Source organism: Tachypleus tridentatus, chromosome 3 (assembly GCF_004210375.1).
Source record: "Tachypleus tridentatus isolate NWPU-2018 chromosome 3, ASM421037v1, whole genome shotgun sequence".
Lineage (NCBI taxonomy): Eukaryota > Metazoa > Arthropoda > Merostomata > Xiphosura > Limulidae > Tachypleus > Tachypleus tridentatus.
The window spans coordinates 111,566,247-111,591,062 of NC_134827.1; the positions used below are offsets into that span (position 1 = coordinate 111,566,247).

Genomic DNA, 24,816 nt, shown 5'->3' on the forward strand with positions numbered 1-24,816 from the left:
CACAACCATCCTGTTATACCAGGATTGGTAAGTATTGTTGTAAACTACACCTTCACAACCATCCTTTTATACCAGTAGTGGTGAGTATTGTTATAAACTACACTTTCACAACCATCTTTTATACCAGGATTGGTAAGTATTGTTGTAAACTACACCTTCCCAATCATCCTGTTATACCAGTAGTGGTGAGTATTGTTGTAAACAACATCTTCACAACCATCCTGTTATACCAGGAGTGGTAAGTGTTTTTATAAACTACGCCTTCAGAACCATCCTGTTATGCCATCAGTGGTAAGTATTGTTGTAAACTACACCTTCACAATCATCCTGTTATACCAGGAGTGGTAAGTATTGTTGTAAACGAGTGTTGTGCAACTGGTATCATCAAGTTTTCAAATCATTATTCTGTTATTAGCTTGCACATTTATCTAATGATAAAATTTTGTAAGTCAAGGGTAAGATATAGTGTTTTTATAATTTACTGTGTAACCTTTAGTTAGTGAAAAGCCAGACAATCATGAGTTTACATTCATTCATAAACATATTGTGGTAATAAGGGTATTACCACAATATGTTTATGAATGAAATCTCTGTTTCAACACACTTTAGTTTAAAGTTGTAGATGGTCTTATATAAGAACACCTTAGATGCATAGACTGAACTATCTGACTTTGTTATAGGAAGTCCTTTAGCAGTTACAGTTATATGTGGTTTTGATTTTGTTTCAGAAACCAGTGGATTGTGTTCCCATACCACTATTCCATTCCTTTGGTTATGTTGGCAGTGTTATCGCAACTATTATTCACCAGAAAGTATCTGTGTTTCCTTTCTTTTTTTTAACCCTGTGGCGACATTGAAAGCTATTGAAACAGAAAGGTAAAGTTCAGAGATAAACTATCTTTGTTGTTCATATTCAGAGACTGTTATTTGTTAATGATGAAATAACATCCACACGTGTGATTAGTGATGTTATAATAACTTTAACATTGATATTAAAACGTAATAAATACGATTTAAAAGCGAACTTTGCTCTTCTATGTAAAATATTTTCTCAACCCAAACGAGCTGTTGTTCTTTATCCAGACAATCTTTATTCTCCATATTTATCACATTATAGCAACTGTTGTTCTTTATCCAGAAAATCTTTTTCTCCATCTTTCTGACATTATATAAACTGTTGTTCTTTTCCAGAAAATCTTCATTCTTCATCTTTTGACGTTATATCAATTGTTGTTCTTTATCCAGACAATCTTTATTCTCCATCTTTATCACATTATAGCAACTGTTGTTCTTCATCCAGACAATCTTTATTCTCCATATTTATCACAACATTTTCTTTTTATTACAGACTTTCAACTCTCATTTTGACAAGCAAAACTTTTACAATTATTTATGTCTTTTGGCTAGACATCAGTGTGACAACACCATTTTTTTATCAATCATTTCTGCCTTCTGGCTTGACGTCAACATGACAACACCATATTTATATCAGTAATTTCTGTCTGCTGGCTAGACATCAACATGACAACACCCTATTTATATCAATAATTTCTGTCTTCTGGCTGGACATCAACATGACAACACCCTATTTATATCAGTAATTTCTGTCTTCTGGCTGGACATCAACATGATAACACTCAATTTATATCAGTAATTTCTGTTTTGTATCATTTTTTATTGAAGCACTATTTTCAGAAGTTGTTATCATATTTTAGATGCACTCTTGTTATGGGAACGCCCACCATGTTTGTTGACATTGTCAATCACCCGGATGTTCAAAAGTTTGATCTCACAACTCTTCAAGGGGGTAAGTGAATGGTTAATAATTTTAGTTGTAATGGATGCTAGATGGCACTGGGGTGTAGCTTTTGATTTTGGAACTGATAAACTTGTGTTTATTGATTACTCATCATTTTAAGTTGTGGATTTTTCACTAAGCATCAGTTTATCACTTGGTATAGATAGTTAGTGGTAGGATGTTATTGATTGGCATCCCACTTGGTATAGATAGTTAGTGGTAGGATGTTATTGATTAGCATCCCACTTGGTATAGATAGTTGGTGGTAGGATGTTATTGATTGGCATCCCACTTGGTATAGATAGTTAGTGGTAGGATGTTATTGATTAGCATCCCACTTGGTATAGATAGTTGGTGGTAGGATGTTATTGATTGGCATCCCACTTGGTATAGATAGTTAGTGGTAGGATGTTATTGATCGGCATCCCACTCTGGTATAGATAGTTGGTGGTAGGATGTTATTGATTGGCATCCCACTTGGTATAGATAGTTAGTGGTAGGATGTTATTGATTGGCATCACACTTGGTATAGATAATTAGTGGTAGGATGTTATTGATTGGCATCCCACTTGGTATAGATAGTTAGTGGTAGGATGTTATTGATTGGCATCCCACTTGGTATAGATAGTTAGTGGTAGGATGTTATTGATTGGCATCCCACTTGGTATAGATAGTTGGTGGTAGGATGTTATTGATTGGCATCCCACTTGGTATAGATAGTTGGTGGTAGGATGTTATTGATTGGCATCCCACTTGGTATAGATAGTTATTGGTAGGATGTTATTGATTGGCATCCCACTTGGTATAGATAGTTAGTGGTAGGATGTTATTGATTGGCATCCCACTTGGTATAGATAGTTAGTGGTAGGATGTTCTTGATTGGCATCCCACTTGGTATAGATAGTTAGTGGTAGGATGTTATTGATTGGCATCCCACTTGGTATAGATAGTTGGTGGTAGGATGTTATTGACTGGCATCCCACTTGGTATAGATAGTTGGTGGTAGGATGTTATTGATTGGCATCCCACTTGGTATAGATAGTTAGTGGTAGGATGTTATTGATTGGCATCCCACTTGGTATAGATAGTTGGTGGTAGGATGTTATTGATTGGCATCCACTTGGTATAGATAGTTAGTGGTAGGATGTTATTGATTGGCATCCCACTTGGTATAGATAGTTGGTGGTAGGATGTTATTGATTGGCATCCCACTTGGTATAGATAGTTAGTGGTAGGATGTTATTGATTGGCATCCCACTTGGTATAGATAGTTAGTGGTAGGATGTTATTGATTGGCATTCCACTTGGTATGGATAGTTGGTGGTAGGATGTTATTGATTGGCATCCCACTTGGTATAGATAGTTAGTGGTAGGATGTTATTGATTGGCATCCCACTTGGTATAGATAGTTGGTGGTAGGATGTTCTTGATTGGAATCTTTCCCTCTGTTTTGTAGCTCAAAATGAGATATGTTATTAGGTATTTTTAGTAATTTTACTATTAATAGAAATTCATTTATAATCTTAAAATAAATCTCTTCATGATAAAATCACACAATTCTAGTACATTTGTGTAATCAAAACGTCTTAGCTTTGACACATTTAGTCTTTTAAAGAAACATTTTTCAAGACAAGCTTTCATTGTTTAGAGTAATGTTCAAACTCTCACCATCCTGGATGAAACATTTAACACTTAAACTCATTAATAACATTGTTTTGTAATTGCATACAGATTATTACTTAATTGTAAGAACTGTGTTACTTTCAGTGCTTATCGGAGCGTCCCCATGTCCGGTACAGCTGTGGAAGGATATAGAACAGAAGTTGGGTGTAACAAACCTCATTGTAAGTTTTTAATCTCTTTCACAGTTATGTGAAAACAGCAATTTAGTTATCATTATAAAGTACGTATTATTGAACTCTGATAGGTCATTTATTATATATTTTTTTACAATATTCTATTTTTAAACATTTTCATTTTCACATAAGTAAAGGTAAATGTTAAACAACATTAAAATTTAAAACTGTAACACAAAACAAAATCCAATAACATAAACTAAAGCTCTTTCTTTTCGCTGTGTAATTAGATCATCTCCATTTTAGGATATCTGTCTCTTGAGGTAAAAATTAAAGATAAAACTCAAGACATGATAACGTACAAACACTATAATAATTGGAAGAAAGACGTAAATGTAATTGTATAACATAATAGTCGATATATAAACGAAGGTTATGGTAGAGAAAATATTAAGAAATAATGTTATAACAAGGAAATAAGGGATATGAAACAATATAAAATAATATTAGAAGTGTAAAACAAGGTTATGGTAATCATAAACAATATAAAATAATACTAGAAGTGTAAAACAAGGTTATGGTAATCATAAAACAAAAAAAATAATACTAGAAGTGTAAAACAAGGTTATGGTAATCATAAAACAATAAAAAAAAATAATACTAGAAGTGTAAAACAAGGTTATGGTAATCATAAAACAATAAAAAAAATAATACTAGAAGTGTAAAACAAGGTTATGGTAATCATAAACAATATAAAATAATATTAGAAGTGTAAAACAAGGTTATGGTAATCATAAACAATATAAAATAATACTAGAAGTGTAAAACAAGGTTATGGTAATCATAAAACAATAAAAAATAATACTAGAAGTGTAAAACAAAGTTATGGTAATCATAAAACAATAAAAAATAATACTAGAAGTGTAAAACAAGGTTATGGTATCATAAAACAATAAAAAATAATACTAGAAGTGTAAAACAAAGTTATGGTAATCATAAAACAATAAAAAATAACACTAGAAGTGTAAAACAAGGTTATGGTAATCATAAACAATATAAAATAATACTAGAAGTGTAAAACAAGGTTATGGTGATCATAAAACAATAAAAAATAATACTAGAAGTGTAAAACAAGGTTATGGTAATCATAAAACAATAAAAAATAATACTAGAAGTGTAAAACAAGGTTATGGTAATCATAAAACAATAAAAATAATACTAGAAGTGTAAAACAAGGTTATGGTGATCATAAAACAATAAAAAATAGTAGTAGAAGTGTAAAACAAGGTTATTGTAATCATAAAACAATATAAAACAATACATCGATTAAAAATATGAAGACATGAATAATAGCGAACAGTTGTTATTATTTTATTTCATATTCACAAGATAAATAAACAATAGAAAATATTAACCTTCACCAAATTGAATAACATGTTTAAATGTTTTAAAATAAAAGCATCGTTATTCTGTTTTTATTAACAATTTACAATATTTTATTTGATAAAATTGTTTGTTAATTTCTTATATAATTTTTATTATTTTACACTTTTAGGTATTTCTTAATTTCTTACCTTGAAGTTAATAGTTAAATTTCAATTCTAAACATCAGTCATAAAGAATAAATTTAACCTTATTCAACAAACATTCTTTGTAGAGATATGAGACAAATTCAAATACTGATCATCTCTCTGAGTTTCATCACTTCCATATAATATAAAGAAATAATTCATTCTGTAAAATATATTAATGTATTGTATCTGTCACTGGAGAGGTAAACTGATTAAACCCATTGTATTCTAAAAACCTTCTCAGAATCTTTGTACAAAATATGAACTCCAAGCAGTTGTAGCACCTGGTTTTTGAGTAATTGGAAAATTAGGGCGACATTTAGTATCAACTTGTAACTGGTAGACGTACGATATCAATACTACGAAAATAATGTGGTATTCAAGCCTTTTTCCTTTGAATTTGAGGCCCGGCATGGCCAAGCGTGTTAAGGCGTGCGACTCGTAATCTGAGGGTCGTGGGTTCGCATCCCGGTCGCGCCAAACATGCTCGCCCTTTCAGTCGTGAGGGCGTTATAATGTGACGGTCAATCCCACTATTCTTTGGTAAAAGAGTAGCCCAAGAGTTGGCGGTGGGTGCTGATGACTAGCTGCCTTCCCTCTAGTCTTACACTGCTAAATTAGGGACGGCTAGCACAGATAACCCTCGAGTAGCTTTGTGCGAAATTCCAAAACAAACAAACAAACAAATCCTTTGAATTTGAATGATTTCTAGAAAAACTTTGTCAGAGGAGTTACCATAATCTTTATTGTCCACAGAATGCATATGGAACAACAGAAAATAGTCCAGGGATCTGTTCAACACGTCCAGATGAGAGACTGGACAAGAAATACCACACAGTTGGAACACCACTTGATCATGTTGAGGTAACTGTAAAATATTACTAAACACGCTAAGGTTTTAGTAAATTTATTATGTTCTATAATCACGTCATAGGTGTGTCATGAACTAAACATGCTGAGATCCTTGTCAGTGGATTGTATACTTTGATCTCATCAAGGTGTACCATAAACTAAACATGTTTAGTGTCATCTGTTCAATCAAATATCAATACATACAAACTGTAGTTCACATGTTCATGATATGTACCTGTTGTATTTTACAATCTGTACATTCGTCCTCAGGTTAAAATAGTGGACAATGATGGACGAATAGTTCCGGTCAACAAAGAAGGAGAACTGTGTACACGTGGCCATATAACGTTCTTGGGATACTGGGGTGACAAGGAACAAACTGGTCAAGTCTTGGATGATGCACGTTGGTATCACACTGGGTAAGACATAAACAACTTGGATTTGTCCACTTCATTCCACTCTGATCCTTCAACTTTCTTCTTGTAACCTGTTCTGTCTGTAACTATTATTACTGTACTGCTAGTACTGGTTAGAAACTGTTGTTGTTACTGACCAGACTATTCTGTTAGTTCTGGCTAGGAACTATTGTTGTTACTGACCAGACTATCCTGTTAGTTCTGGCTAGGAACTATTGTTGTTACTGACCAGACTATCCTGTTAGTACTGGCTAGGAACTGTTCTTATTACTGACCAGACAATACTGTAAATACTGATTAGGAACTGTTTTTGTTATTGGCCAGACAATACTGTTATTACCGGCTAGGAACTGTTGTTGTTACTGACCACACAATATTCTTAATACTGGCTCGGAACTGTTGTTTTTGTAGTACTGTAAATTATCAGGTCATGAAGTAATAACTCTCTCCCTCTGGCAATCAAACTTCTGAATTAAAATATTGAAAATATTGTTTACAACAATACTAATAATCCGATGTTTACAATATAACACAGATATTGCTGTGATGGACGAAGGTGTTATTTAGTTTTTTTATGAAAGATAACTAACCGTCAACATTCTATATATTAGTAATCGAATGTTTACAATATAACACAGAGATACTGCTGTGATGGATGAAGATGGCTACATCAGTATTGTTGGTAGAATTAAAGATATGATCATTAGAGGAGGAGAGAACATATATCCTCGGGAGATTGAAGAGTTCCTCCATGGGCATCCAGATGTCGCTGAAGTACAGGTGAGTTTTCCAGAAGAGTGTGTTGTTTTCAAATTTTATTTTGTTCATGTAATATTAATATTAAACTATTTATGTCATTGAAGCAATAAAAGTAGTAGGTTTAATAAAAATTAAACCACACAGCATTATTTCTTTTATATCGTTTTAATGAGTATCTTACAAATTTCAAATTAAAGTTGTATAAAAATAGCAATATTTTTGCCTGTCACATGGAGAAGACTTTTCTGTGTGTGTTGCGTGATACCATTGGAATTCATGTTGCATTTCAGGATGATAATATTACCAGCTAAGTAATTCTTTTAGTTTGTGAATTAAAAATCTTAAACCAGAAACAATATTTCAGGTTTATCTCTTGTCCCTGAGTTGAATGTAAGGAAAAACATTAGTAAGAAACAAGTGAGCAATTTAGTGTAATTTTTGTTAAGCCTAATGGATGAAAATTTTCGGTTCTCGTCCACATTGCTGTTTCATCTTTGTATTGACTAATTAACATGTTGATTTCTCATGTATAGGATTAGTTTCAATGTTACGTGTACCATGCTGTTAAACGTAGCATGTTGATCTGTTTGTTTTGAATTTCGCACAAAGCTACTCAAGGGCTATCTGTGCTAGCCGTCCCTAATTTAGCAGTGTAAGACTAGAGGGAAGGCAGCTAGTCATCACCACCCACCGCCAACTCTTGGGCTACTCTTTTACCAACGAATAGTGGGATTGACCGTCACATTATAACGCCCCACGGCTAAAACGGCGAGCATGTTTGGCGCGACGGGGATGCGAACCCGTGACCCTCAGATTACGAGTCGCACGCCTTAACACGCTTAGCCATGCCGGGCCTCATGTTGATCAAATAGTATAGATAGGCTTACCATACGTCCCGGTTTGAGGGGTCTGTTCTGGTGTTCCGTTTGGTTTACTAATTTGTCCTGGTTGACAATGAATTGTCTCGAATGTCCCGGTTTTTGATAAAAGACATAAACTCCAAAGAGGATAAACGGAAAATGTTAAAATCTTCAAAGACTCCTAACCTGGTGTTGACAAAAACTAATTTTTAAAGTTTCATTTTATTAGTTGATGGGTAGAGGAAGCCATAGTGCTGTAGCATGCAAATTTTCAAAGGTATTGCATCAGACGAAATTCACAGACGGCTCATACGGTACATTCACAAGTATAATGATTCCTCAGTGTACAAGTATAATGACTCATCAGTGTACAAGTATGATGATTTCTCAGTGTACAAGTATCATGATTCATCAGTGTACAAGTATAGTGATTCATCAGTGTACAAGTATATATTGAATTCATGAATTCAATGATTCATACGGTACATTCACAAGTATAATGATTCCTCAGTGTACAAGTATGATGATTCCTCAGTGTACAAGTATCATGATTCCTCAGTGTACAAGTATGATGATTCCTCAGTGTACAAGTATCATGATTCATTAGTGTACAAGTATAGTGATTCATCAGTGTACAAGTATAGTGATTCATCAGTGTACAAGTATAATGATTCATCAGTGTACAAGTATAATGATTCATCAGTGTACAAGTATAATGATTCATCAGTGTACGAGTATAATCACTCATCAGTGTACAAGTATTATGATTCATCAGTGTACAAGTATAGTGATTCATCAGTGTACGAGTATAGTGATTCATCAGTGTACGAGTATAGTGATTCATCAGTGTACAAGTATAGTGATTCATCAGTGTACAAGTACAATGATTCCTCAGTGTACAAGTACAATGATTCATCAGTGTACAAGTATAATAATTCATCAGTTTTTAAGTATAGTGATTCATCAGTGTACAAGTATAATGATTCATCAGTGTACAAGTATAGTGATTCATCAGTGTACGAGTATAGTGATTCATCAGTGTACAAGTACAATGATTCATTAGTGTACAAGTATAGTGATTCATCAGTGTACAAGTACAATGATTCATCAGTGTACAAGTATAATAATTCATCAGTTTACAAGTATAGTGATTCATCAGTGTACAAGTATAATGATTCATCAGTGTACAAGTACAATGATTCTACATTGTTCAAGTATAATGATTCCTCAGTGTACAAGTATAATGATTCACCAGTTTACAAGTATAATGATTCATCAGTGTACAAGTATAGTGATTCATCAGTGTACAAGTATAATGATTCATCAGTTTACAAGTATAATGATTCCTCAGTGTACAAGTATAATGATTCATCAGTGTACCAGTATAATGATTCACCAGTTTACGAGTATAGTGATTCATCAGTGTACGAGTATAATGATTCATCAGTGCACAAGTATAATGATTCATCAATGTACAAGTTTGATAATTCCTTAGTGTACAAGTATAATGATTCATCACTTTACAAGTATAATAATTCATCAGTGTACAAGTATAATGATTCATCAGTGTACAAGTATAGTGATTCATCAGTGTACAAGTATAATGATTCCTCAGTGTACAAGTATAATGATTCCTCAGTGTACAAGTACAATGATTCATCAGTGTACAAGTATAGTGATTCATCAGTGTACAAGTACAATGATTCATCAGTGTACAAGTATAATGATTCATCAGTTTACAAGTATAATGATTCATCAGTGTACAAGTATAATGATACATCAGTTTACAAGTATAATGATTCATCAGTGTACAAGTATAATGATTCAACAGTGTACAAGTATAATGATTCCTTAGTGTACAAGTACAATGATTCATCAGTGTACAAGTATAATGATTCACCAGTTTACAAGTATAATGATTCATCAGTGTATAAGTATAATGATTCAACAGTGTACAAGTATAATGATTCCTCAGTGTACAAGTATAATGATTCATCAGTGTACAAGTATAATGATTCACCAGTTTACAAGTATAATGATTCACCAGTGTACAGGTATAATGATTCACCAGTTTACAAGTATAATGATTCACCAGTGTACAAGTATAATGATTCACCAGTTTACAAGTATAATGATTCAGCAGTGTACAAGTATAATGATTCCTCAGTGTACAAGTATAATGATTCATCAGTGTACAAGTATAATGATTCATCAGTGTACAAGTACAATGATTCATCAGTTTACAAGTATAATGATTCCTCAGTGTACAAGTATAATGATTCATTAGTGTACAAGTGTAATGATTCATCAGTGTACAAGTGTAATGATTCCTCAGTGTACAAGTGTAATGATTCCTCAGTGTACAAGTGTAATGATTCATCAGTGTACAAGTGTAGTGATTCATCAGTGTACAAGAGTAGTGATTAATCAGTGTACAAGTATAGTGATTCATCAGTGTACAAGTACAATGATTCATCAGTGTACAAGTATAGTGATTCATCAGTGTACAAGTATAATGATTCCTCAGTGTACAAGTATAATGATTCACCAGTGTACAAGTATAATGATTCACCAGTGTACAAGTATAATGATTCACCAGTGTACAAGTATAATGATTCACCAATTTACAAGTATAATGATTCACCAGTGTACAAGTATAATGATTCACCAGTGTACAAGTATAATGATTCACCAGTTTACAAGTATAATGATTCACCAGTTTACAAGTATAATGATTCAGCAGTGTACAAGTATAATGATTCCTCAGTGTACAAGTATAATGATTCCTCAGTGTACAAGTATAATGATTCATCAGTGTACAAGTATAATGATTCATCAGTGTACAAGTATAATGATTCATCAGTGTACAAGTATAATGATTCCTCAGTGTACAAGTATAATGATTCATTAGTGTACAAGTGTAATGATTCATCAGTGTACAAGTGTAATGATTCCTCAGTGTACAAGTGTAATGATTCATCAGTGTACAAGTGTAGTGATTCATCAGTGTACAAGAGTAGTGATTAATCAGTGTACAAGTATAGTGATTCATCAGTGTACAAGTACAGTGATTCATCAGTGTACAAGTACAGTGATTCATCAGTGTACAAGTATAGTGATTCATCAGTGTACAAGTACAATGATTCCTCAGTGTACAAGTATAATGATTCCTCAGTTTACAAGTATAATAATTCATCAGTTTACAAGTATAGTGATTCATCAGTGTACAAGTATAATGATTCATCAGTGTACAAGTATAATGATTCATCAGTGTACGAGTATAGTGATTCATCAGTGCACAAGTACAATGATTCATTAGTGTACAAGTATAGTGATTCATCAGTGTACAAGTACAATGATTCATCAGTGTACAAGTATAATAATTCATCAGTTTACAAGTATAGTGATTCATCAGTGTACAAGTATAGTGATTCATCAGTGTACAAGTACAATGATTCTACAGTGTACAAGTATAATGATTCCTCAGTGTACAAGTATAATGATTCACCAGTTTACAAGTATAATGATTCATCAGTGTACAAGTATAGTGATTCATCAGTGTACAAGTATAGTGATTCATCAGTTTACAAGTATAATGATTCCTCAGTGTACAAGTATAATGATTCATCAGTGTACCAGTATAATGATTCACCAGTTTACGAGTATAGTGATTCATCAGTGTACGAGTATAATGATTCATCAGTGTACAAATATCATGATTCATCAGTGTACAAGTATAGTGATTCATCAGTGTACAAGTATATATTGAATTCATGAATTCAATGATTCATACGGTACATTCACAAGTATAATGATTCCTCAGTGTACAAGTATGATGATTCCTCAGTGTACAAGTATGATGATTCCTCAGTGTACAAGTATCATGATTCCTCAGTGTACAAGTATGATGATTCCTCAGTGTACAAGTATAATCACTCATCAGTGTACAAGTATTATGATTCATCAGTGTACGAGTATTATGATTCATCAGTGTACAAGTATAATGATTCATTAGTGTACAAGTGTAATGATTCATCAGTGTACAAGTGTAATGATTCCTCAGTGTACAAGTGTAATGATTCATCAGTGTACAAGTGTAGTGATTCATCAGTGTACAAGAGTAGTGATTAATCAGTGTACAAGTATAGTGATTCATCAGTGTACAAGTACAGTGATTCATCAGTGTACAAGTACAGTGATTCATCAGTGTACAAGTATAGTGATTCATCAGTGTACAAGTACAATGATTCCTCAGTGTACAAGTATAATGATTCCTCAGTTTACAAGTATAATAATTCATCAGTTTACAAGTATAGTGATTCATCAGTGTACAAGTATAATGATTCATCAGTGTACAAGTATAATGATTCATCAGTGTACGAGTATAGTGATTCATCAGTGCACAAGTACAATGATTCATTAGTGTACAAGTATAGTGATTCATCAGTGTACAAGTACAATGATTCATCAGTGTACAAGTATAATAATTCATCAGTTTACAAGTATAGTGATTCATCAGTGTACAAGTATAGTGATTCATCAGTGTACAAGTACAATGATTCTACAGTGTACAAGTATAATGATTCCTCAGTGTACAAGTATAATGATTCACCAGTTTACAAGTATAATGATTCATCAGTGTACAAGTATAGTGATTCATCAGTGTACAAGTATAGTGATTCATCAGTTTACAAGTATAATGATTCCTCAGTGTACAAGTATAATGATTCATCAGTGTACCAGTATAATGATTCACCAGTTTACGAGTATAGTGATTCATCAGTGTACGAGTATAATGATTCATCAGTGTACAAATATCATGATTCATCAGTGTACAAGTATAGTGATTCATCAGTGTACAAGTATATATTGAATTCATGAATTCAATGATTCATACGGTACATTCACAAGTATAATGATTCCTCAGTGTACAAGTATGATGATTCCTCAGTGTACAAGTATGATGATTCCTCAGTGTACAAGTATGATGATTCCTCAGTGTACAAGTATAATCACTCATCAGTGTACAAGTATTATGATTCATCAGTGTACGAGTATTATGATTCATCAGTGTACGAGTATAGTGATTCATCAGTGTACGAGTATAGTGATTCCTCAGTGTACAAGTATAGTGATTCCTCAGTGTACAAGTATAGTGATTCATCAGTGTACGAGTATAGTAATTCATCAGTGTACGAGTATAGTGATTCATCAGTGTACAAGTACAATGATTCATTAGTGTACAAGTATAGTGATTCATCAGTGTACAAGTACAATGATTCATCAGTGTACAAGTACAATGATTCATCAGTGTACAAGTATAATAATTCATCAGTTTACAAGTATAGTGATTCATCAGTGTACAAGTATAATGATTCACCAGTGTACAAGTACAATGATTCATCAGTGTACAAGTACAATGATTCTACAGTGTACAAGTATAATGATTCCTCAGTGTACAAGTATAATGATTCACCAGTTTACAAGTATAATGATTCATCAGTGTACAAGTATAGTGATTCATCAGTGTACAAGTATAATGATTCATCAGTTTACAAGTATAATGATTCCTCAGTGTACAAGTATAATGATTCATCAGTGTACCAGTATAATGATTCACCAGTTTACGAGTATAGTGATTCATCAGTGTACGAGTATAGTGATTCATCAGTGCACAAGTATAATGATTCCTCAGTGTACAAGTATAATGATTCACCAGTTTACAAGTATAATGATTCATCACTTTACAAGTATAATAATTCATCAGTGTACAAGTATAATGATTCATCAGTGTACAAGTATAGTGATTCATCAGTGTACAAGTATAATGATTCCTCAGTGTACAAGTACAATGATTCATCACTGTACAAGTATAGTGATTCATCAGTGTACAAGTACAATGATTCCTCAGTTTACAAGTATAATGATTCATCAGTTTACAAGTATAATGATTCATCAGTGTACAAGTATAATGATACATCAGTTTACAAGTATAATGATTCATCAGTGTACAAGTATAATGATTCAACAGTGTACAAGTATAATGATTCCTTAGTGTACAAGTACAATGATTCATCAGTGTACAAGTATAATGATTCACCAGTTTACAAGTATAATGATTCATCAGTGTATAAGTATAATGATTCAACAGTGTACAAGTATAATGATTCCTCAGTGTACAAGTATAATGATTCATCAGTGTACAAGTATAATGATTCACCAGTTTAGAAGTATAATGATTCACCAGTGTACAGGTATAATGATTCACCAGTTTACAAGTATAATGATTCACCAGTGTACAAGTATAATGATTCACCAGTGTACAAGTATAATGATTCACCAGTTTACAAGTATAATGATTCAGCAGTGTACAAGTATAATTATTCATCAGTGTACAAGTATAATGATTCATCAGTGTACAAGTATAATGATTCATCAGTGTACAAGTATAATGATTCCTCAGTGTACAAGTATAATGATTCATTAGTGTACAAGTGTAATGATTCATCAGTGTACAAGTGTAATGATTCCTCAGTGTACAAGTGTAATGATTCATCAGTGTACAAGTGTAGTGATTCATCAGTGTACAAGAGTAGTGATTAATCAGTGTACAAGTATAGTGATTCATCAGTGTACAAGAACAATGATTCATCAGTGTACAAGTACAGTGATTCATCAGTGTACAAGTATAGTGATTCATCAGTGTACAAGTATAGTGATTCATCAGTGTACAAGTACAATGATTCCTCAGTGTACAAGTATAATGATTCCTCAGTTTACAAGTATAATAATTCATCAGTTTACAAGTATAGTGATTCATCAGTGTACAAGTATAATGATTCACCAGTTTACAAGTATAATGATTCACCAGTTTACAAGTATAATGATTCATCAGTGTACAAGTATAATGATTCATCAGTGTACAAGTATAATGATTCATCAGTGTACAAGTACAATGATTCATCAGTTTACAAGTATAATGATTCCTCAGTGTACAAGTATAATGATTCATCAGTGTACAAGTGTAATGATTCATCAGTGTACAAGTGTAATGATTCCTCAGTGTACAAGTGTAATGATTCATCAGTGTACAAGTGTAGTGATTCATCAGTGTACAAGTGTAGTGATTAATCAGTGTACAGGTATAGTGATTCATCAGTGTACAAGTACAATGATTCATCAGTGTACAAGTATAGTGATTCCTCAGTGTACAAGTACAATGATTCCTCAGTGTACAAGTACAATGATTCATCAGTGTACAAGTATAATAATTCATCAGTTTACAAGTATAGTGATTCATCAGTGTACAAGTAAAGTGATTCATCAGTGTACAAGTACAATGATTCCCTAGTGTACAAGTACAATGATTCCTCAGTGTACAAGTATAATGATTCACCAGTTTACAAGTATAATGATTCATCAGTGTACAAGTATAGTGATTCATCAATGTACAAGTATAATGATTCATCAGTTTACAAGTATAATGATTCCTCAGTGTACAAGTATAATGATTCACCAGTTTACGAGTATAGTGATTCATCAGTGTACAAGTATAGTGATTCATCAGTGTACAAGTACAATGATTCATCAGTGTACAAGTATAATAATTCATCAGTTTACAAGTATAGTGATTCATCAGTGTACAAGTATAGTGATTCATCAGTTTACAAGTATAATGATTCATCAGTGTACAAGTACAATGATTCCTCAGTGTACAAGTATAATGATTCCTCAGTGTACAAGTATAATGATTCACCAGTTTACAAGTATATTGATTTTTCAGTGTACAAGTATATTGATTTTTCAGTGTACAAGTACAATGATTTTTCAGTGTACAAGTACAATGATTCATCAGTGTACAAGTATAGTGATTCATCAGTTTACAAGTACAATGATTCAGCAGTTTACAAGTATAATGATTCATCGGTGTACAAGTATGATAATTCCTTAGTGTACAAGTATAATGATTCATCAGTTTACAAGTATAATAATTCATCAGTGTACAAGTATAATGATTCATCAGTGTACAAGTATAGTGATTCATCAGTGTACAAGTGTAATGATTCCTCAGTGTACAAGTACAATGATTCATCAGTGTACAAGTATAGTGATTCATCAGTGTACAAGTACAATGATTCCTCAGTGTACAAGTACAATGATTCATCAGTGTACAAGTATAGTGATTCATCAGTTTACAAGTATACTGATTCATCAGTGTACAAGTACAATGATTCATCAGTGTACAAGTATAATGATTCATCAGTGTACAAGTACAGTGATTCATCAGTGTACAAGTACAGTGATTCATCAGTGTACAAGTATAGTGATTCATCAGTGTACAAGTATAATGATTCATCAGTTTACAAGTATAATGATTCATCAGTGTACAAGTATAATGATTCATCAGTGTACAAGCATAATGATTCACCAGTTTACAAGTATAATGATTCATCAGTTTACAAGTATAATGATTCATCAGTGTACAAGCATAATGATTCATCAGTGTACAAGCATAATGATTCACCAGTTTACAAGTATAATGATTCACCATTTTACAAGTATAATGATTCATCAGTGTACAAGTATAATTATTCATCAGTGTACAAGTATAATGATTCCTCAGTGTACAAGTATAATGATTCATCAGTGTACAAGTACAATTATTCATCAGTTTACAAGTATAATGATTTCTCAGTGTACAAATATAATGATTCATCAGTGTACAAGTGTAATGATTCATCAGTGTACAAGTATAATTATTCATCAGTGTACAAGTATAATGATTCCTCAGTGTACAAGTATAATGATTCATCAGTGTACAAGTACAATTATTCATCAGTTTACAAGTATAATGATTTCTCAGTGTACAAATATAATGATTCATCAGTGTACAAGTGTAATGATTCATCAGTGTACAAGTGTAATGATTCATCAGTGTACAAGTACAATGATTCCTCAGTGTACAAGTACAATGATTTCTCAGTGTACAAGTACAATGATTCATCAGTGTACAAATATAATGATTCATCAGTGTACAAGCATAATGATTCACCAGTTTACAAGTATAATGATTCATCAGTTTACAAGTATAATGATTCATCAGTGTACAAGTATAATGATTCATCAGTGTACAAGCATAATGATTCACCAGTTTACAAGTATAATGATTCACCATTTTACAAGTATAATGATTCATCAGTGTACAAGTATAATTATTCATCAGTGTACAAGTATAATGATTCCTCAGTGTACAAGTATAATGATTCATCAGTGTACAAGTACAATTATTCATCAGTTTACAAGTATAATGATTTCTCAGTGTACAAATATAATGATTCATCAGTGTACAAGTGTAATGATTCATCAGTGTACAAGTGTAATGATTCATCAGTGTACAAGTACAATGATTCCTCAGTGTACAAGTACAATGATTCATCAGTGTACAAGTATAGTGATTCATCAGTTTACAAGTATACTGATTCATCAGTGTACAAGTACAATGATTCATCAGTGTACAAGTACAATGATTCATCAGTGTACAAGTATAGTGATTCATCAGTGTACAAGTACAGTGATTCATCAGTGTACAAGTATAATGATTCATCAGTGTACAAGTATAGTGATTCATCAGTGTACAAGTATAATGATTCATCAGTGTACAAGTATAATGATTCATTAGTGTACAAGCATAATGATTCACCAGTTTACAAGTATAATGATTCACCATTTTACAAGTATAATGATTCATCAGTGTACAAGTATAATTATTCATCAGTGTACAAGTATAATGATTTCTCAGTGTACAAGTATAATGATTCATCAGTGTACAAGTAGAATGATTCATCAGTGTACAAGTACAATTATTCATCAGTTTACAAGTGTAATGATTCATCAGTGTACAAGTGTAATGATTCCTCAGTGTACAAGTGTAGTGATTCATCAGTGTACAAGTGTAGTGATTCATCAGTGTACAAGTGTAGTGATTCATCAGTGTACAAGTGTAGTGATTCATCAGTGTACAAATATAGTGATTCATCAGTGTACAAGTATAGTGATTCATTAGTGTACAAGTATAGTGATTCATCAGTGTACAAGTATAATGATTCCTCAGTGTACAAGTATAATGATTCCTCAGTGTACAAGTATAATGATTCCTCAGTTTACAAGTATAATGATTCCTCAGTGTACAAGTATAATGATTCCTCAGTTTACAAGTATAAAGATTCCTCAGTGTACAAGTATAAAGATTCCTCAGTGTAGAAGTATAATGATTCATCAGTGTACAAGTATAGTGATTTATCAGTGTACAAGTGTAGTGATTCATCAGTTTAAAAGTATAATGATTCCTCAGTTTACAAGTATAATGATTCCTCAGTTTACAAGTATAATGATTCCGCAGTGTACAAGTATAGTGATTCATCAGTGTACAAGTATAGTGATTCATTAGTGTACAAGTATAGTGATTCATCAGTGTACAAGTATAATGATTCCTCAGTGTACAAGTATAATGATTCCTCAGTGTACAAGTATAATGATTCCTCAGTTTACAAGTATAATGATTCCTCAGTGTACAAGTATAATGATTCCTCAGTTTACAAGTATAAAGATTCCTCAGTGTACAAGTATAAAGATTCCTCAGTGTAGAAGTATAATGATTCATCAGTGTACAAGTATAGTGATTTATCAGTGTACAAGTGTAGTGATTCATCAGTTTACAAGTATAATGATTCCTCAGTTTACAAGTATAATGATTCCTCAGTTTACAAGTATAATGATTACGCAGTGTACAAGTATAGTGATTCATCAGTGTACAAGTATAATGATTCCTCAGTGGGCTGCTATTAGCGGTACGTGCGTAATAGCAGCTACACAAGAGGCAGCATATGGAAAGCTTTCTTTGAGCATGTGTTTGTGATTTCTTTATTTATTACAGTATTTATTATATTAGTCATAGGTACATGATGAATGATTTTCGTTCTTTTATTTTAGAAGTTAATCCTAGTCATAGTGTCCAAAGCTGGTAATAGAAAGTGCACATTCAACAGTGAATTACAAAAATATGTGGCAAGGAAGACAGAGTGAAATGTTTGCAATGTTCATCTTAGTTCTTTGTTCCATTCACATAGTGACCACTTTGCAATGTTCATCTGAGTTCTCTGTTCCATTCACATGATGACCACTTTGCAATGTTCATCTGAGTTCTTTGTTCCATTCACATGGTGACCACTTTGCAATGTTCATCTGAGTTCTCTGTTCCATTCACATTTATGCAGACATAAAACACCACTTAAAAAGTGCTAAACATGCAGATGGTCTTTCAGTAGCTGCTCTAAGTTTAAAAGTTGATGTGTTCTTCAAAAAAAACTTGAGCTTGAAGAAAGTGACTTGTTAATAGCTGCAAAAACAAGCAACCTTTTCTTATGACAGTGCGATCCATAACATAAGCTTTAAAACAGATGATTGCTTTTCCAACCTGATAGCAAAGTTATTTGAACCAAAGCTCAGCTCTTTCAGAACGAAGAATGAGGCTATTATTTTAAATGCATTTGTTCCTTTAGCAGCAGAGGAATTGAAGAGAGACTTAGTAGAGGCTCAATTCATTTCACTTACAGCAGATGCTTCAAATAAAAAAGATGCCAAAATCGTACTTATCATGGTACTATATGATTTGCACCATGATTTGCCAGAGGAAAGAGTGAAAGTGAAACTTTTAGACTTTCAGTCGGTTTCTGGAGTGACATCAGAAATTTGGCGAATTGCTCGATGTGTCCACTGTAGAAAAACATGATTTATCAGAACAAATGTTGGTTATTGTAGTGACAAATACAATACAAATTTTGAAGGTGTAGAGGGAAAAGGCGAAAACAATGTATGTAGTCGATTGAAGTTTATTGTGGATGTTGGTTGTGGTGTTCATATTGTACATAACTGTCTCCAAACTGCAGTTGATGTCCTTTCTATTCAAGTGGAAAGCTTGGTGGTCAAAATTTACAAGTATTTCTATATTTACATTGTACGTGTTACACACCTAAAAGAATTCTGTGAGTTTGTAGAAATTGAGTACAAGAAGGTTCTCCAATATGAAAATACGCCATTGGAAATACGTCTTTGTTACCAGCTGTTGAGAAAATTCTCCAGACTTATGAAGGACTGAAGTCTTATTTAAGTTCACAAGAATAGTTCACATTGTTGATAAAATGACTTTTAGAGAGTAAATGTGGAGAAATGTATCTATGGTGTCATCATGGACAACTAGTCTTGTTCAACAAAGTTGTTTTAGCCATGGAGAAAGTAACTCAAGTTATATTGTTGCAGAACTAAAAAGTTGGAAACCAACATGAATGATGCAAAAAAAACAACTCAGTGTGCTAGATGGAGAGGGAGGATGCCAGGTAGACTTGATGATTAGGAAGGAAACATACTCAGTGTGCTAGATGAAGAGGGAGGGTGCCAGGTAGACTTGATGATTAGGAAGGAAACATACTCAGTGTGCTAGATGAAGAGGGAGGATGCCAGGTTGACTTGATGATTAGGAAGGAAACATACTCAGTGTGCTAGATGAAGAGGGAGGATGCCAGGTAGACTTGATGATTAGGAAGGAAACATACTCAGTGTGCTAGATGAAGAGGGAGGATGCCAGGTTGACTTGATGATTAGGAAGGAAACATACTCAGTGTGCTGGATGAAGAGGGAGGATGCCAGGTAGACTTGATGATTAGGAAGGAAACATACTCAGTGTGCTAGATGAAGAGGGAGGATGCCAGGTAGACTTGATGATTAGGAAGGAAACATACTCAGTGTGCTAGATGAAGAGGGAGGATGCCAGGTAGACTTGGTTAGAAAAAAATTTACCTGTTTTTATGATTGCTGTCTGTCTTATATTGAGATGTTGGAAAACAGTTTGGCGGTTGGAAATACATTGTTTAGATGAAAAACAGTGTTTTCTTGTGGTCTAACATAGAAGCAGCTGCTGAAAAAATTAATGAAACATTTGGAAATGCTGCAATCAATATTGATGATCTGTTTGATGAAGTTCTTCTTGGTAAGTCAATTTGGTCATCAAAATGTGACGAGTGGAAAGAAAACGAAATAGGTTGTGAAGAAAATTGGATAGAACTTTTCAACCGATTCAAAGATTAAAGTATTACTGTACCTAATCTCAGACAAGTTATGGAGTACACGTTTCGTTTACCACACACTTCAGCCCCTGTTGAAATAGTACTTTCAGTGATGAATAGCATTTGGTCTCAAGAAGGATGTCTAATGAATGAATCAACAATAAAAGGACCGTTGCATTGTAAACTCAATACTGACTTGAGTTTCAGTGAGGTCCTTGTAAAAATAAAACTAATAAAGATCTTTTGAATAAAGTTCATCCAAATTAAAGAATATGAATAGTCACAAAAAGTGTTCAGTGAAAAATTTTGATGTTTCTTGTCTTGCTGAGTATAAATAAATGTTAGGAATATAAACTATCAGTATTCATTTTTTGTGGCAACATTAAAGTTCAAAGGGAGTAAGAATATGAAAGCACTTCAGTGTCGGTACCTATAATAAAAATTGAAAACTGTCCCGGTTTGAGGCTTGGAAATTATGGTAAACCTAACTGTATACATAATATTTATTTTAGGTTGTTGGAGTTCCAGACCAACGAATGGGAGAAGAAGTTTGTGCTTGGGTGAAACTAAAAGGTGGATCAACGGTAACAGAAACGGAACTTCGGGAATATTGCCATGGAAAAGTAAGTATTGTGTTTATATAACACCAGTTGAATTCGGATTTTGCAATCACTTTAGTTGAGTTTATGTTAACATGTCATCAGTTAGGTAAAGTGCTAATATAACACCAGCTAAACACGGTGTTCATATGACATCAGGTGAATACGTCGTTAACAGCACGCCACATGGGTACAGTGAAAACATCACATCAACTGAGTATGGACAGATAATAATATAGACCATGACACCATCAGTTGCTTCGTGTTTGTTAGGTGGGTTAGGTGAGATTTTACTGGTCTAAAAATGGATTACATTGTGGTTACTAACGTTTCTGATTCTCGTGCGACTTGGATGATGCTCGTCAAGGTTTGTTTACAATAATCCCAGGATGTGGCTCATGGTGATAGTCCTAGTACTACACTGATAAGGAGTTATCTACACTTGATACTTCGGCATCAGTTAGCTGTCACCTCTATAATGTTTCTTAACCACTACAACACAGAAGGGGAAGGTGACCTTTTAGTAACTTTGTTTGTTACCACTAAAATATAACTAGAACCACCAGGTGTGCGACAAGAAGACTAAATGCCTATGTAGCTTGTTAAAGGAAGTGTGGGGATCTCCCCATGTGATAGATTACTTCACAATGCTAAATCAGTAAAGGATGTGGAGTGAGTTATTTTGTTACTTTATATCCAAGAAAGGGCTGTACTTTCGGCAAACATTGAGTTTAATTTTAAAAAATAATTTTCACATAAAGTTCCTAATGTCAACAGTTGTTGTTTTCTTACACTTACTTTTATACACTCTTGTATAGTATGTAACATCTGTAATATGTTATTATAAAACAACCACACAGAAATTGGCAACTGGGATAGATCGAGGTTGTACTTGCATAAATAGATCACCATGTAAAACGTTCATTAAGGGAAATAACATTTAGATTATGTACAAACAGAATAATACATTGAAAACCTAAATATATTGGGAATATGTACCTAAAGATATGTACATTAAATGATCTTCTCACATATGTCTTATTCTGAGCTACAGTAAACATACTAAGTATTGTCTAGAAACGTTTCTACTTATCTGATATTCTTTCGTAACGAACTGTCCCGTTTGATTTGTATTTTCTCATAATATACTTTTATTGTTTGACTTATATTGTTTCGTCATGACTTTTGTCCTCTATTTTTAACAACCTTACAAGTATATCTGTTAAATAATGAATTTTTTTCTTCTTTCAGATCAGCAACTTTAAGATTCCTCGGTACATCGTGTTGGTTGAAGACTTTCCAAAAACGTCGACAGGAAAGATAATGAAATATAAAATAAAAGAAACAATGAGAGAAAAACTTGAGTGTATGAAATGACCAGGTTGTAAGTGTATTATTGTGAAATTTATCATGCCATAAACCTTTGTAATGTTAACCATAATATTCTGTGTGTACTGTTTCTATTATACAGATATGAGTAATAAACAAGTGTTAACGTGTTTCTTTCAGTGGGTCATTTCTAAATAAGAAATCAGTAAATTATTTTTATTTAAATCTGTTAAATATAGTTCTTCAGAAAATATAAAAACTTCTTTGTAATAAATATTCATTTAGAGAGAAGTATAGGGGGCTACAAGACGTACAGTAAACACAATTCATCGTGTTTATCAACATAAGTCTTAGCTAATGAAAACAACAATGCATTCAATTCTGTAGTAGAGTACTGACCGGCATAAATTGTTATGGGCAACATAATAATCAGGAGGCTCGTGTCCAAGATGTGAACCAGAGAAAATATTCGATCTAAATAAAAATAAATATTGTGTATTTTTTTGATTTCGCGCAAAGCTACTCAAGGGTCTATCTGCGCTAGCCGTACTTAATTATTAGTGAAAGGACGAGAGGATTGGCGACTAGCCATCACCACCCACCGCCAACACTTGAACTATTCTTTCATCAACGAATCGTGGGATTGACCGTCATGCTATAACGCCCTCACGGCTGAAAGGGCGAGCATGTTTGGTGCGACGGATATTGGAACCTGCGTGTTTCAGATTGCGAGTCGAACGTCATAACCAACTTGGCCATGACGGGGTAAAATAAATATTAGTGTGGTAAAGAAACATAGAAATTAGATTTGTAAATAAATATAAAATACGACATAAATACATTTACCAAGTGGTTCTTTACTCTTACTTATATCAGTAGAACTACATCAGTTTCATTACTAGTGGTGACAGGATGAATCTATTTATATTTGAAAAGTAACACAAGTTTCACTGAACGTTAGACTGTATATTAAAAATTATATGTCCGGAGTTGTGACTCAACTTATCAACACCACATATAAACAACTAACCATGTTACCATTTTAATACACACACACATATGAATATATATAATATTTGTTGTTGTGTAAATAAAGTTGTAAATCTCATACATTTCACATGATGATGCAGGTTTTTTAGTTTAAGTACATATTAAATGTAGAACTGAATCGATAACAGTCAAATTATCATTCATATTGAAATATATTATAAGTTATATTTTCTGACAGACACTGTTTTAACCTTTTACTGATTGTTGTACTATACAGTAATGTTGATAACACTATGTCGTTTATAACGTACATGAAATATCACTTAGTGATTGAAGTGAACAAATAGTAATATGGACATTGTGTTCAGAAGTTGTATGGAAGCTGATCTGGTTTTTTATAAACCATGTTATTTATATTAATAGTTTAGGTACATTGAAATTTTAATAATAAATATTTCATTTAGTTTGTGGTTTTACTTAAATAAATAGGTAATGTAATATCCATAAAAGGCATTATATTAGATTCATACATGTACTGTGTTAGTATTCAAGAAATGTACTCTAACTAAAGTTTCATATGAAATAATGTCCAAAAACGACCAAAGTGTTTTAATGTTATCTTATACAATGATGACATGTTGAGACACCCTAGCAACACACCCTCTGATTCTAGTTGCTGGACACCATTACCCTCAGGTATGTAATATACAACACTGATACCCCCTCAC

General features: G+C 32.9%; 2 protein-coding genes across 2 annotated transcripts in view; one reads left to right on the forward strand and one right to left on the reverse strand.

The window, feature by feature from the left end:
- LOC143247766 (medium-chain acyl-CoA ligase ACSF2, mitochondrial-like) overlaps positions 1-24,816 on the reverse strand; it is a 71,323-nt gene that overhangs the window by 20,502 nt on the left and 26,005 nt on the right. The window lies entirely within an intron of this gene.
- LOC143247763 (medium-chain acyl-CoA ligase ACSF2, mitochondrial-like) lies at positions 748-23,270 on the forward strand. Its single transcript, XM_076496211.1, has 8 exons — positions 748-876; positions 1,716-1,807; positions 3,566-3,642; positions 5,922-6,029; positions 6,288-6,436; positions 7,072-7,213; positions 21,683-21,793; positions 23,021-23,270. The coding sequence occupies exons 2-8, from the start codon at positions 1,729-1,731 to the stop codon at positions 23,144-23,146; spliced, it is 792 nt and encodes a 263-aa protein (XP_076352326.1). The 5' UTR covers positions 748-876; positions 1,716-1,728; the 3' UTR covers positions 23,147-23,270.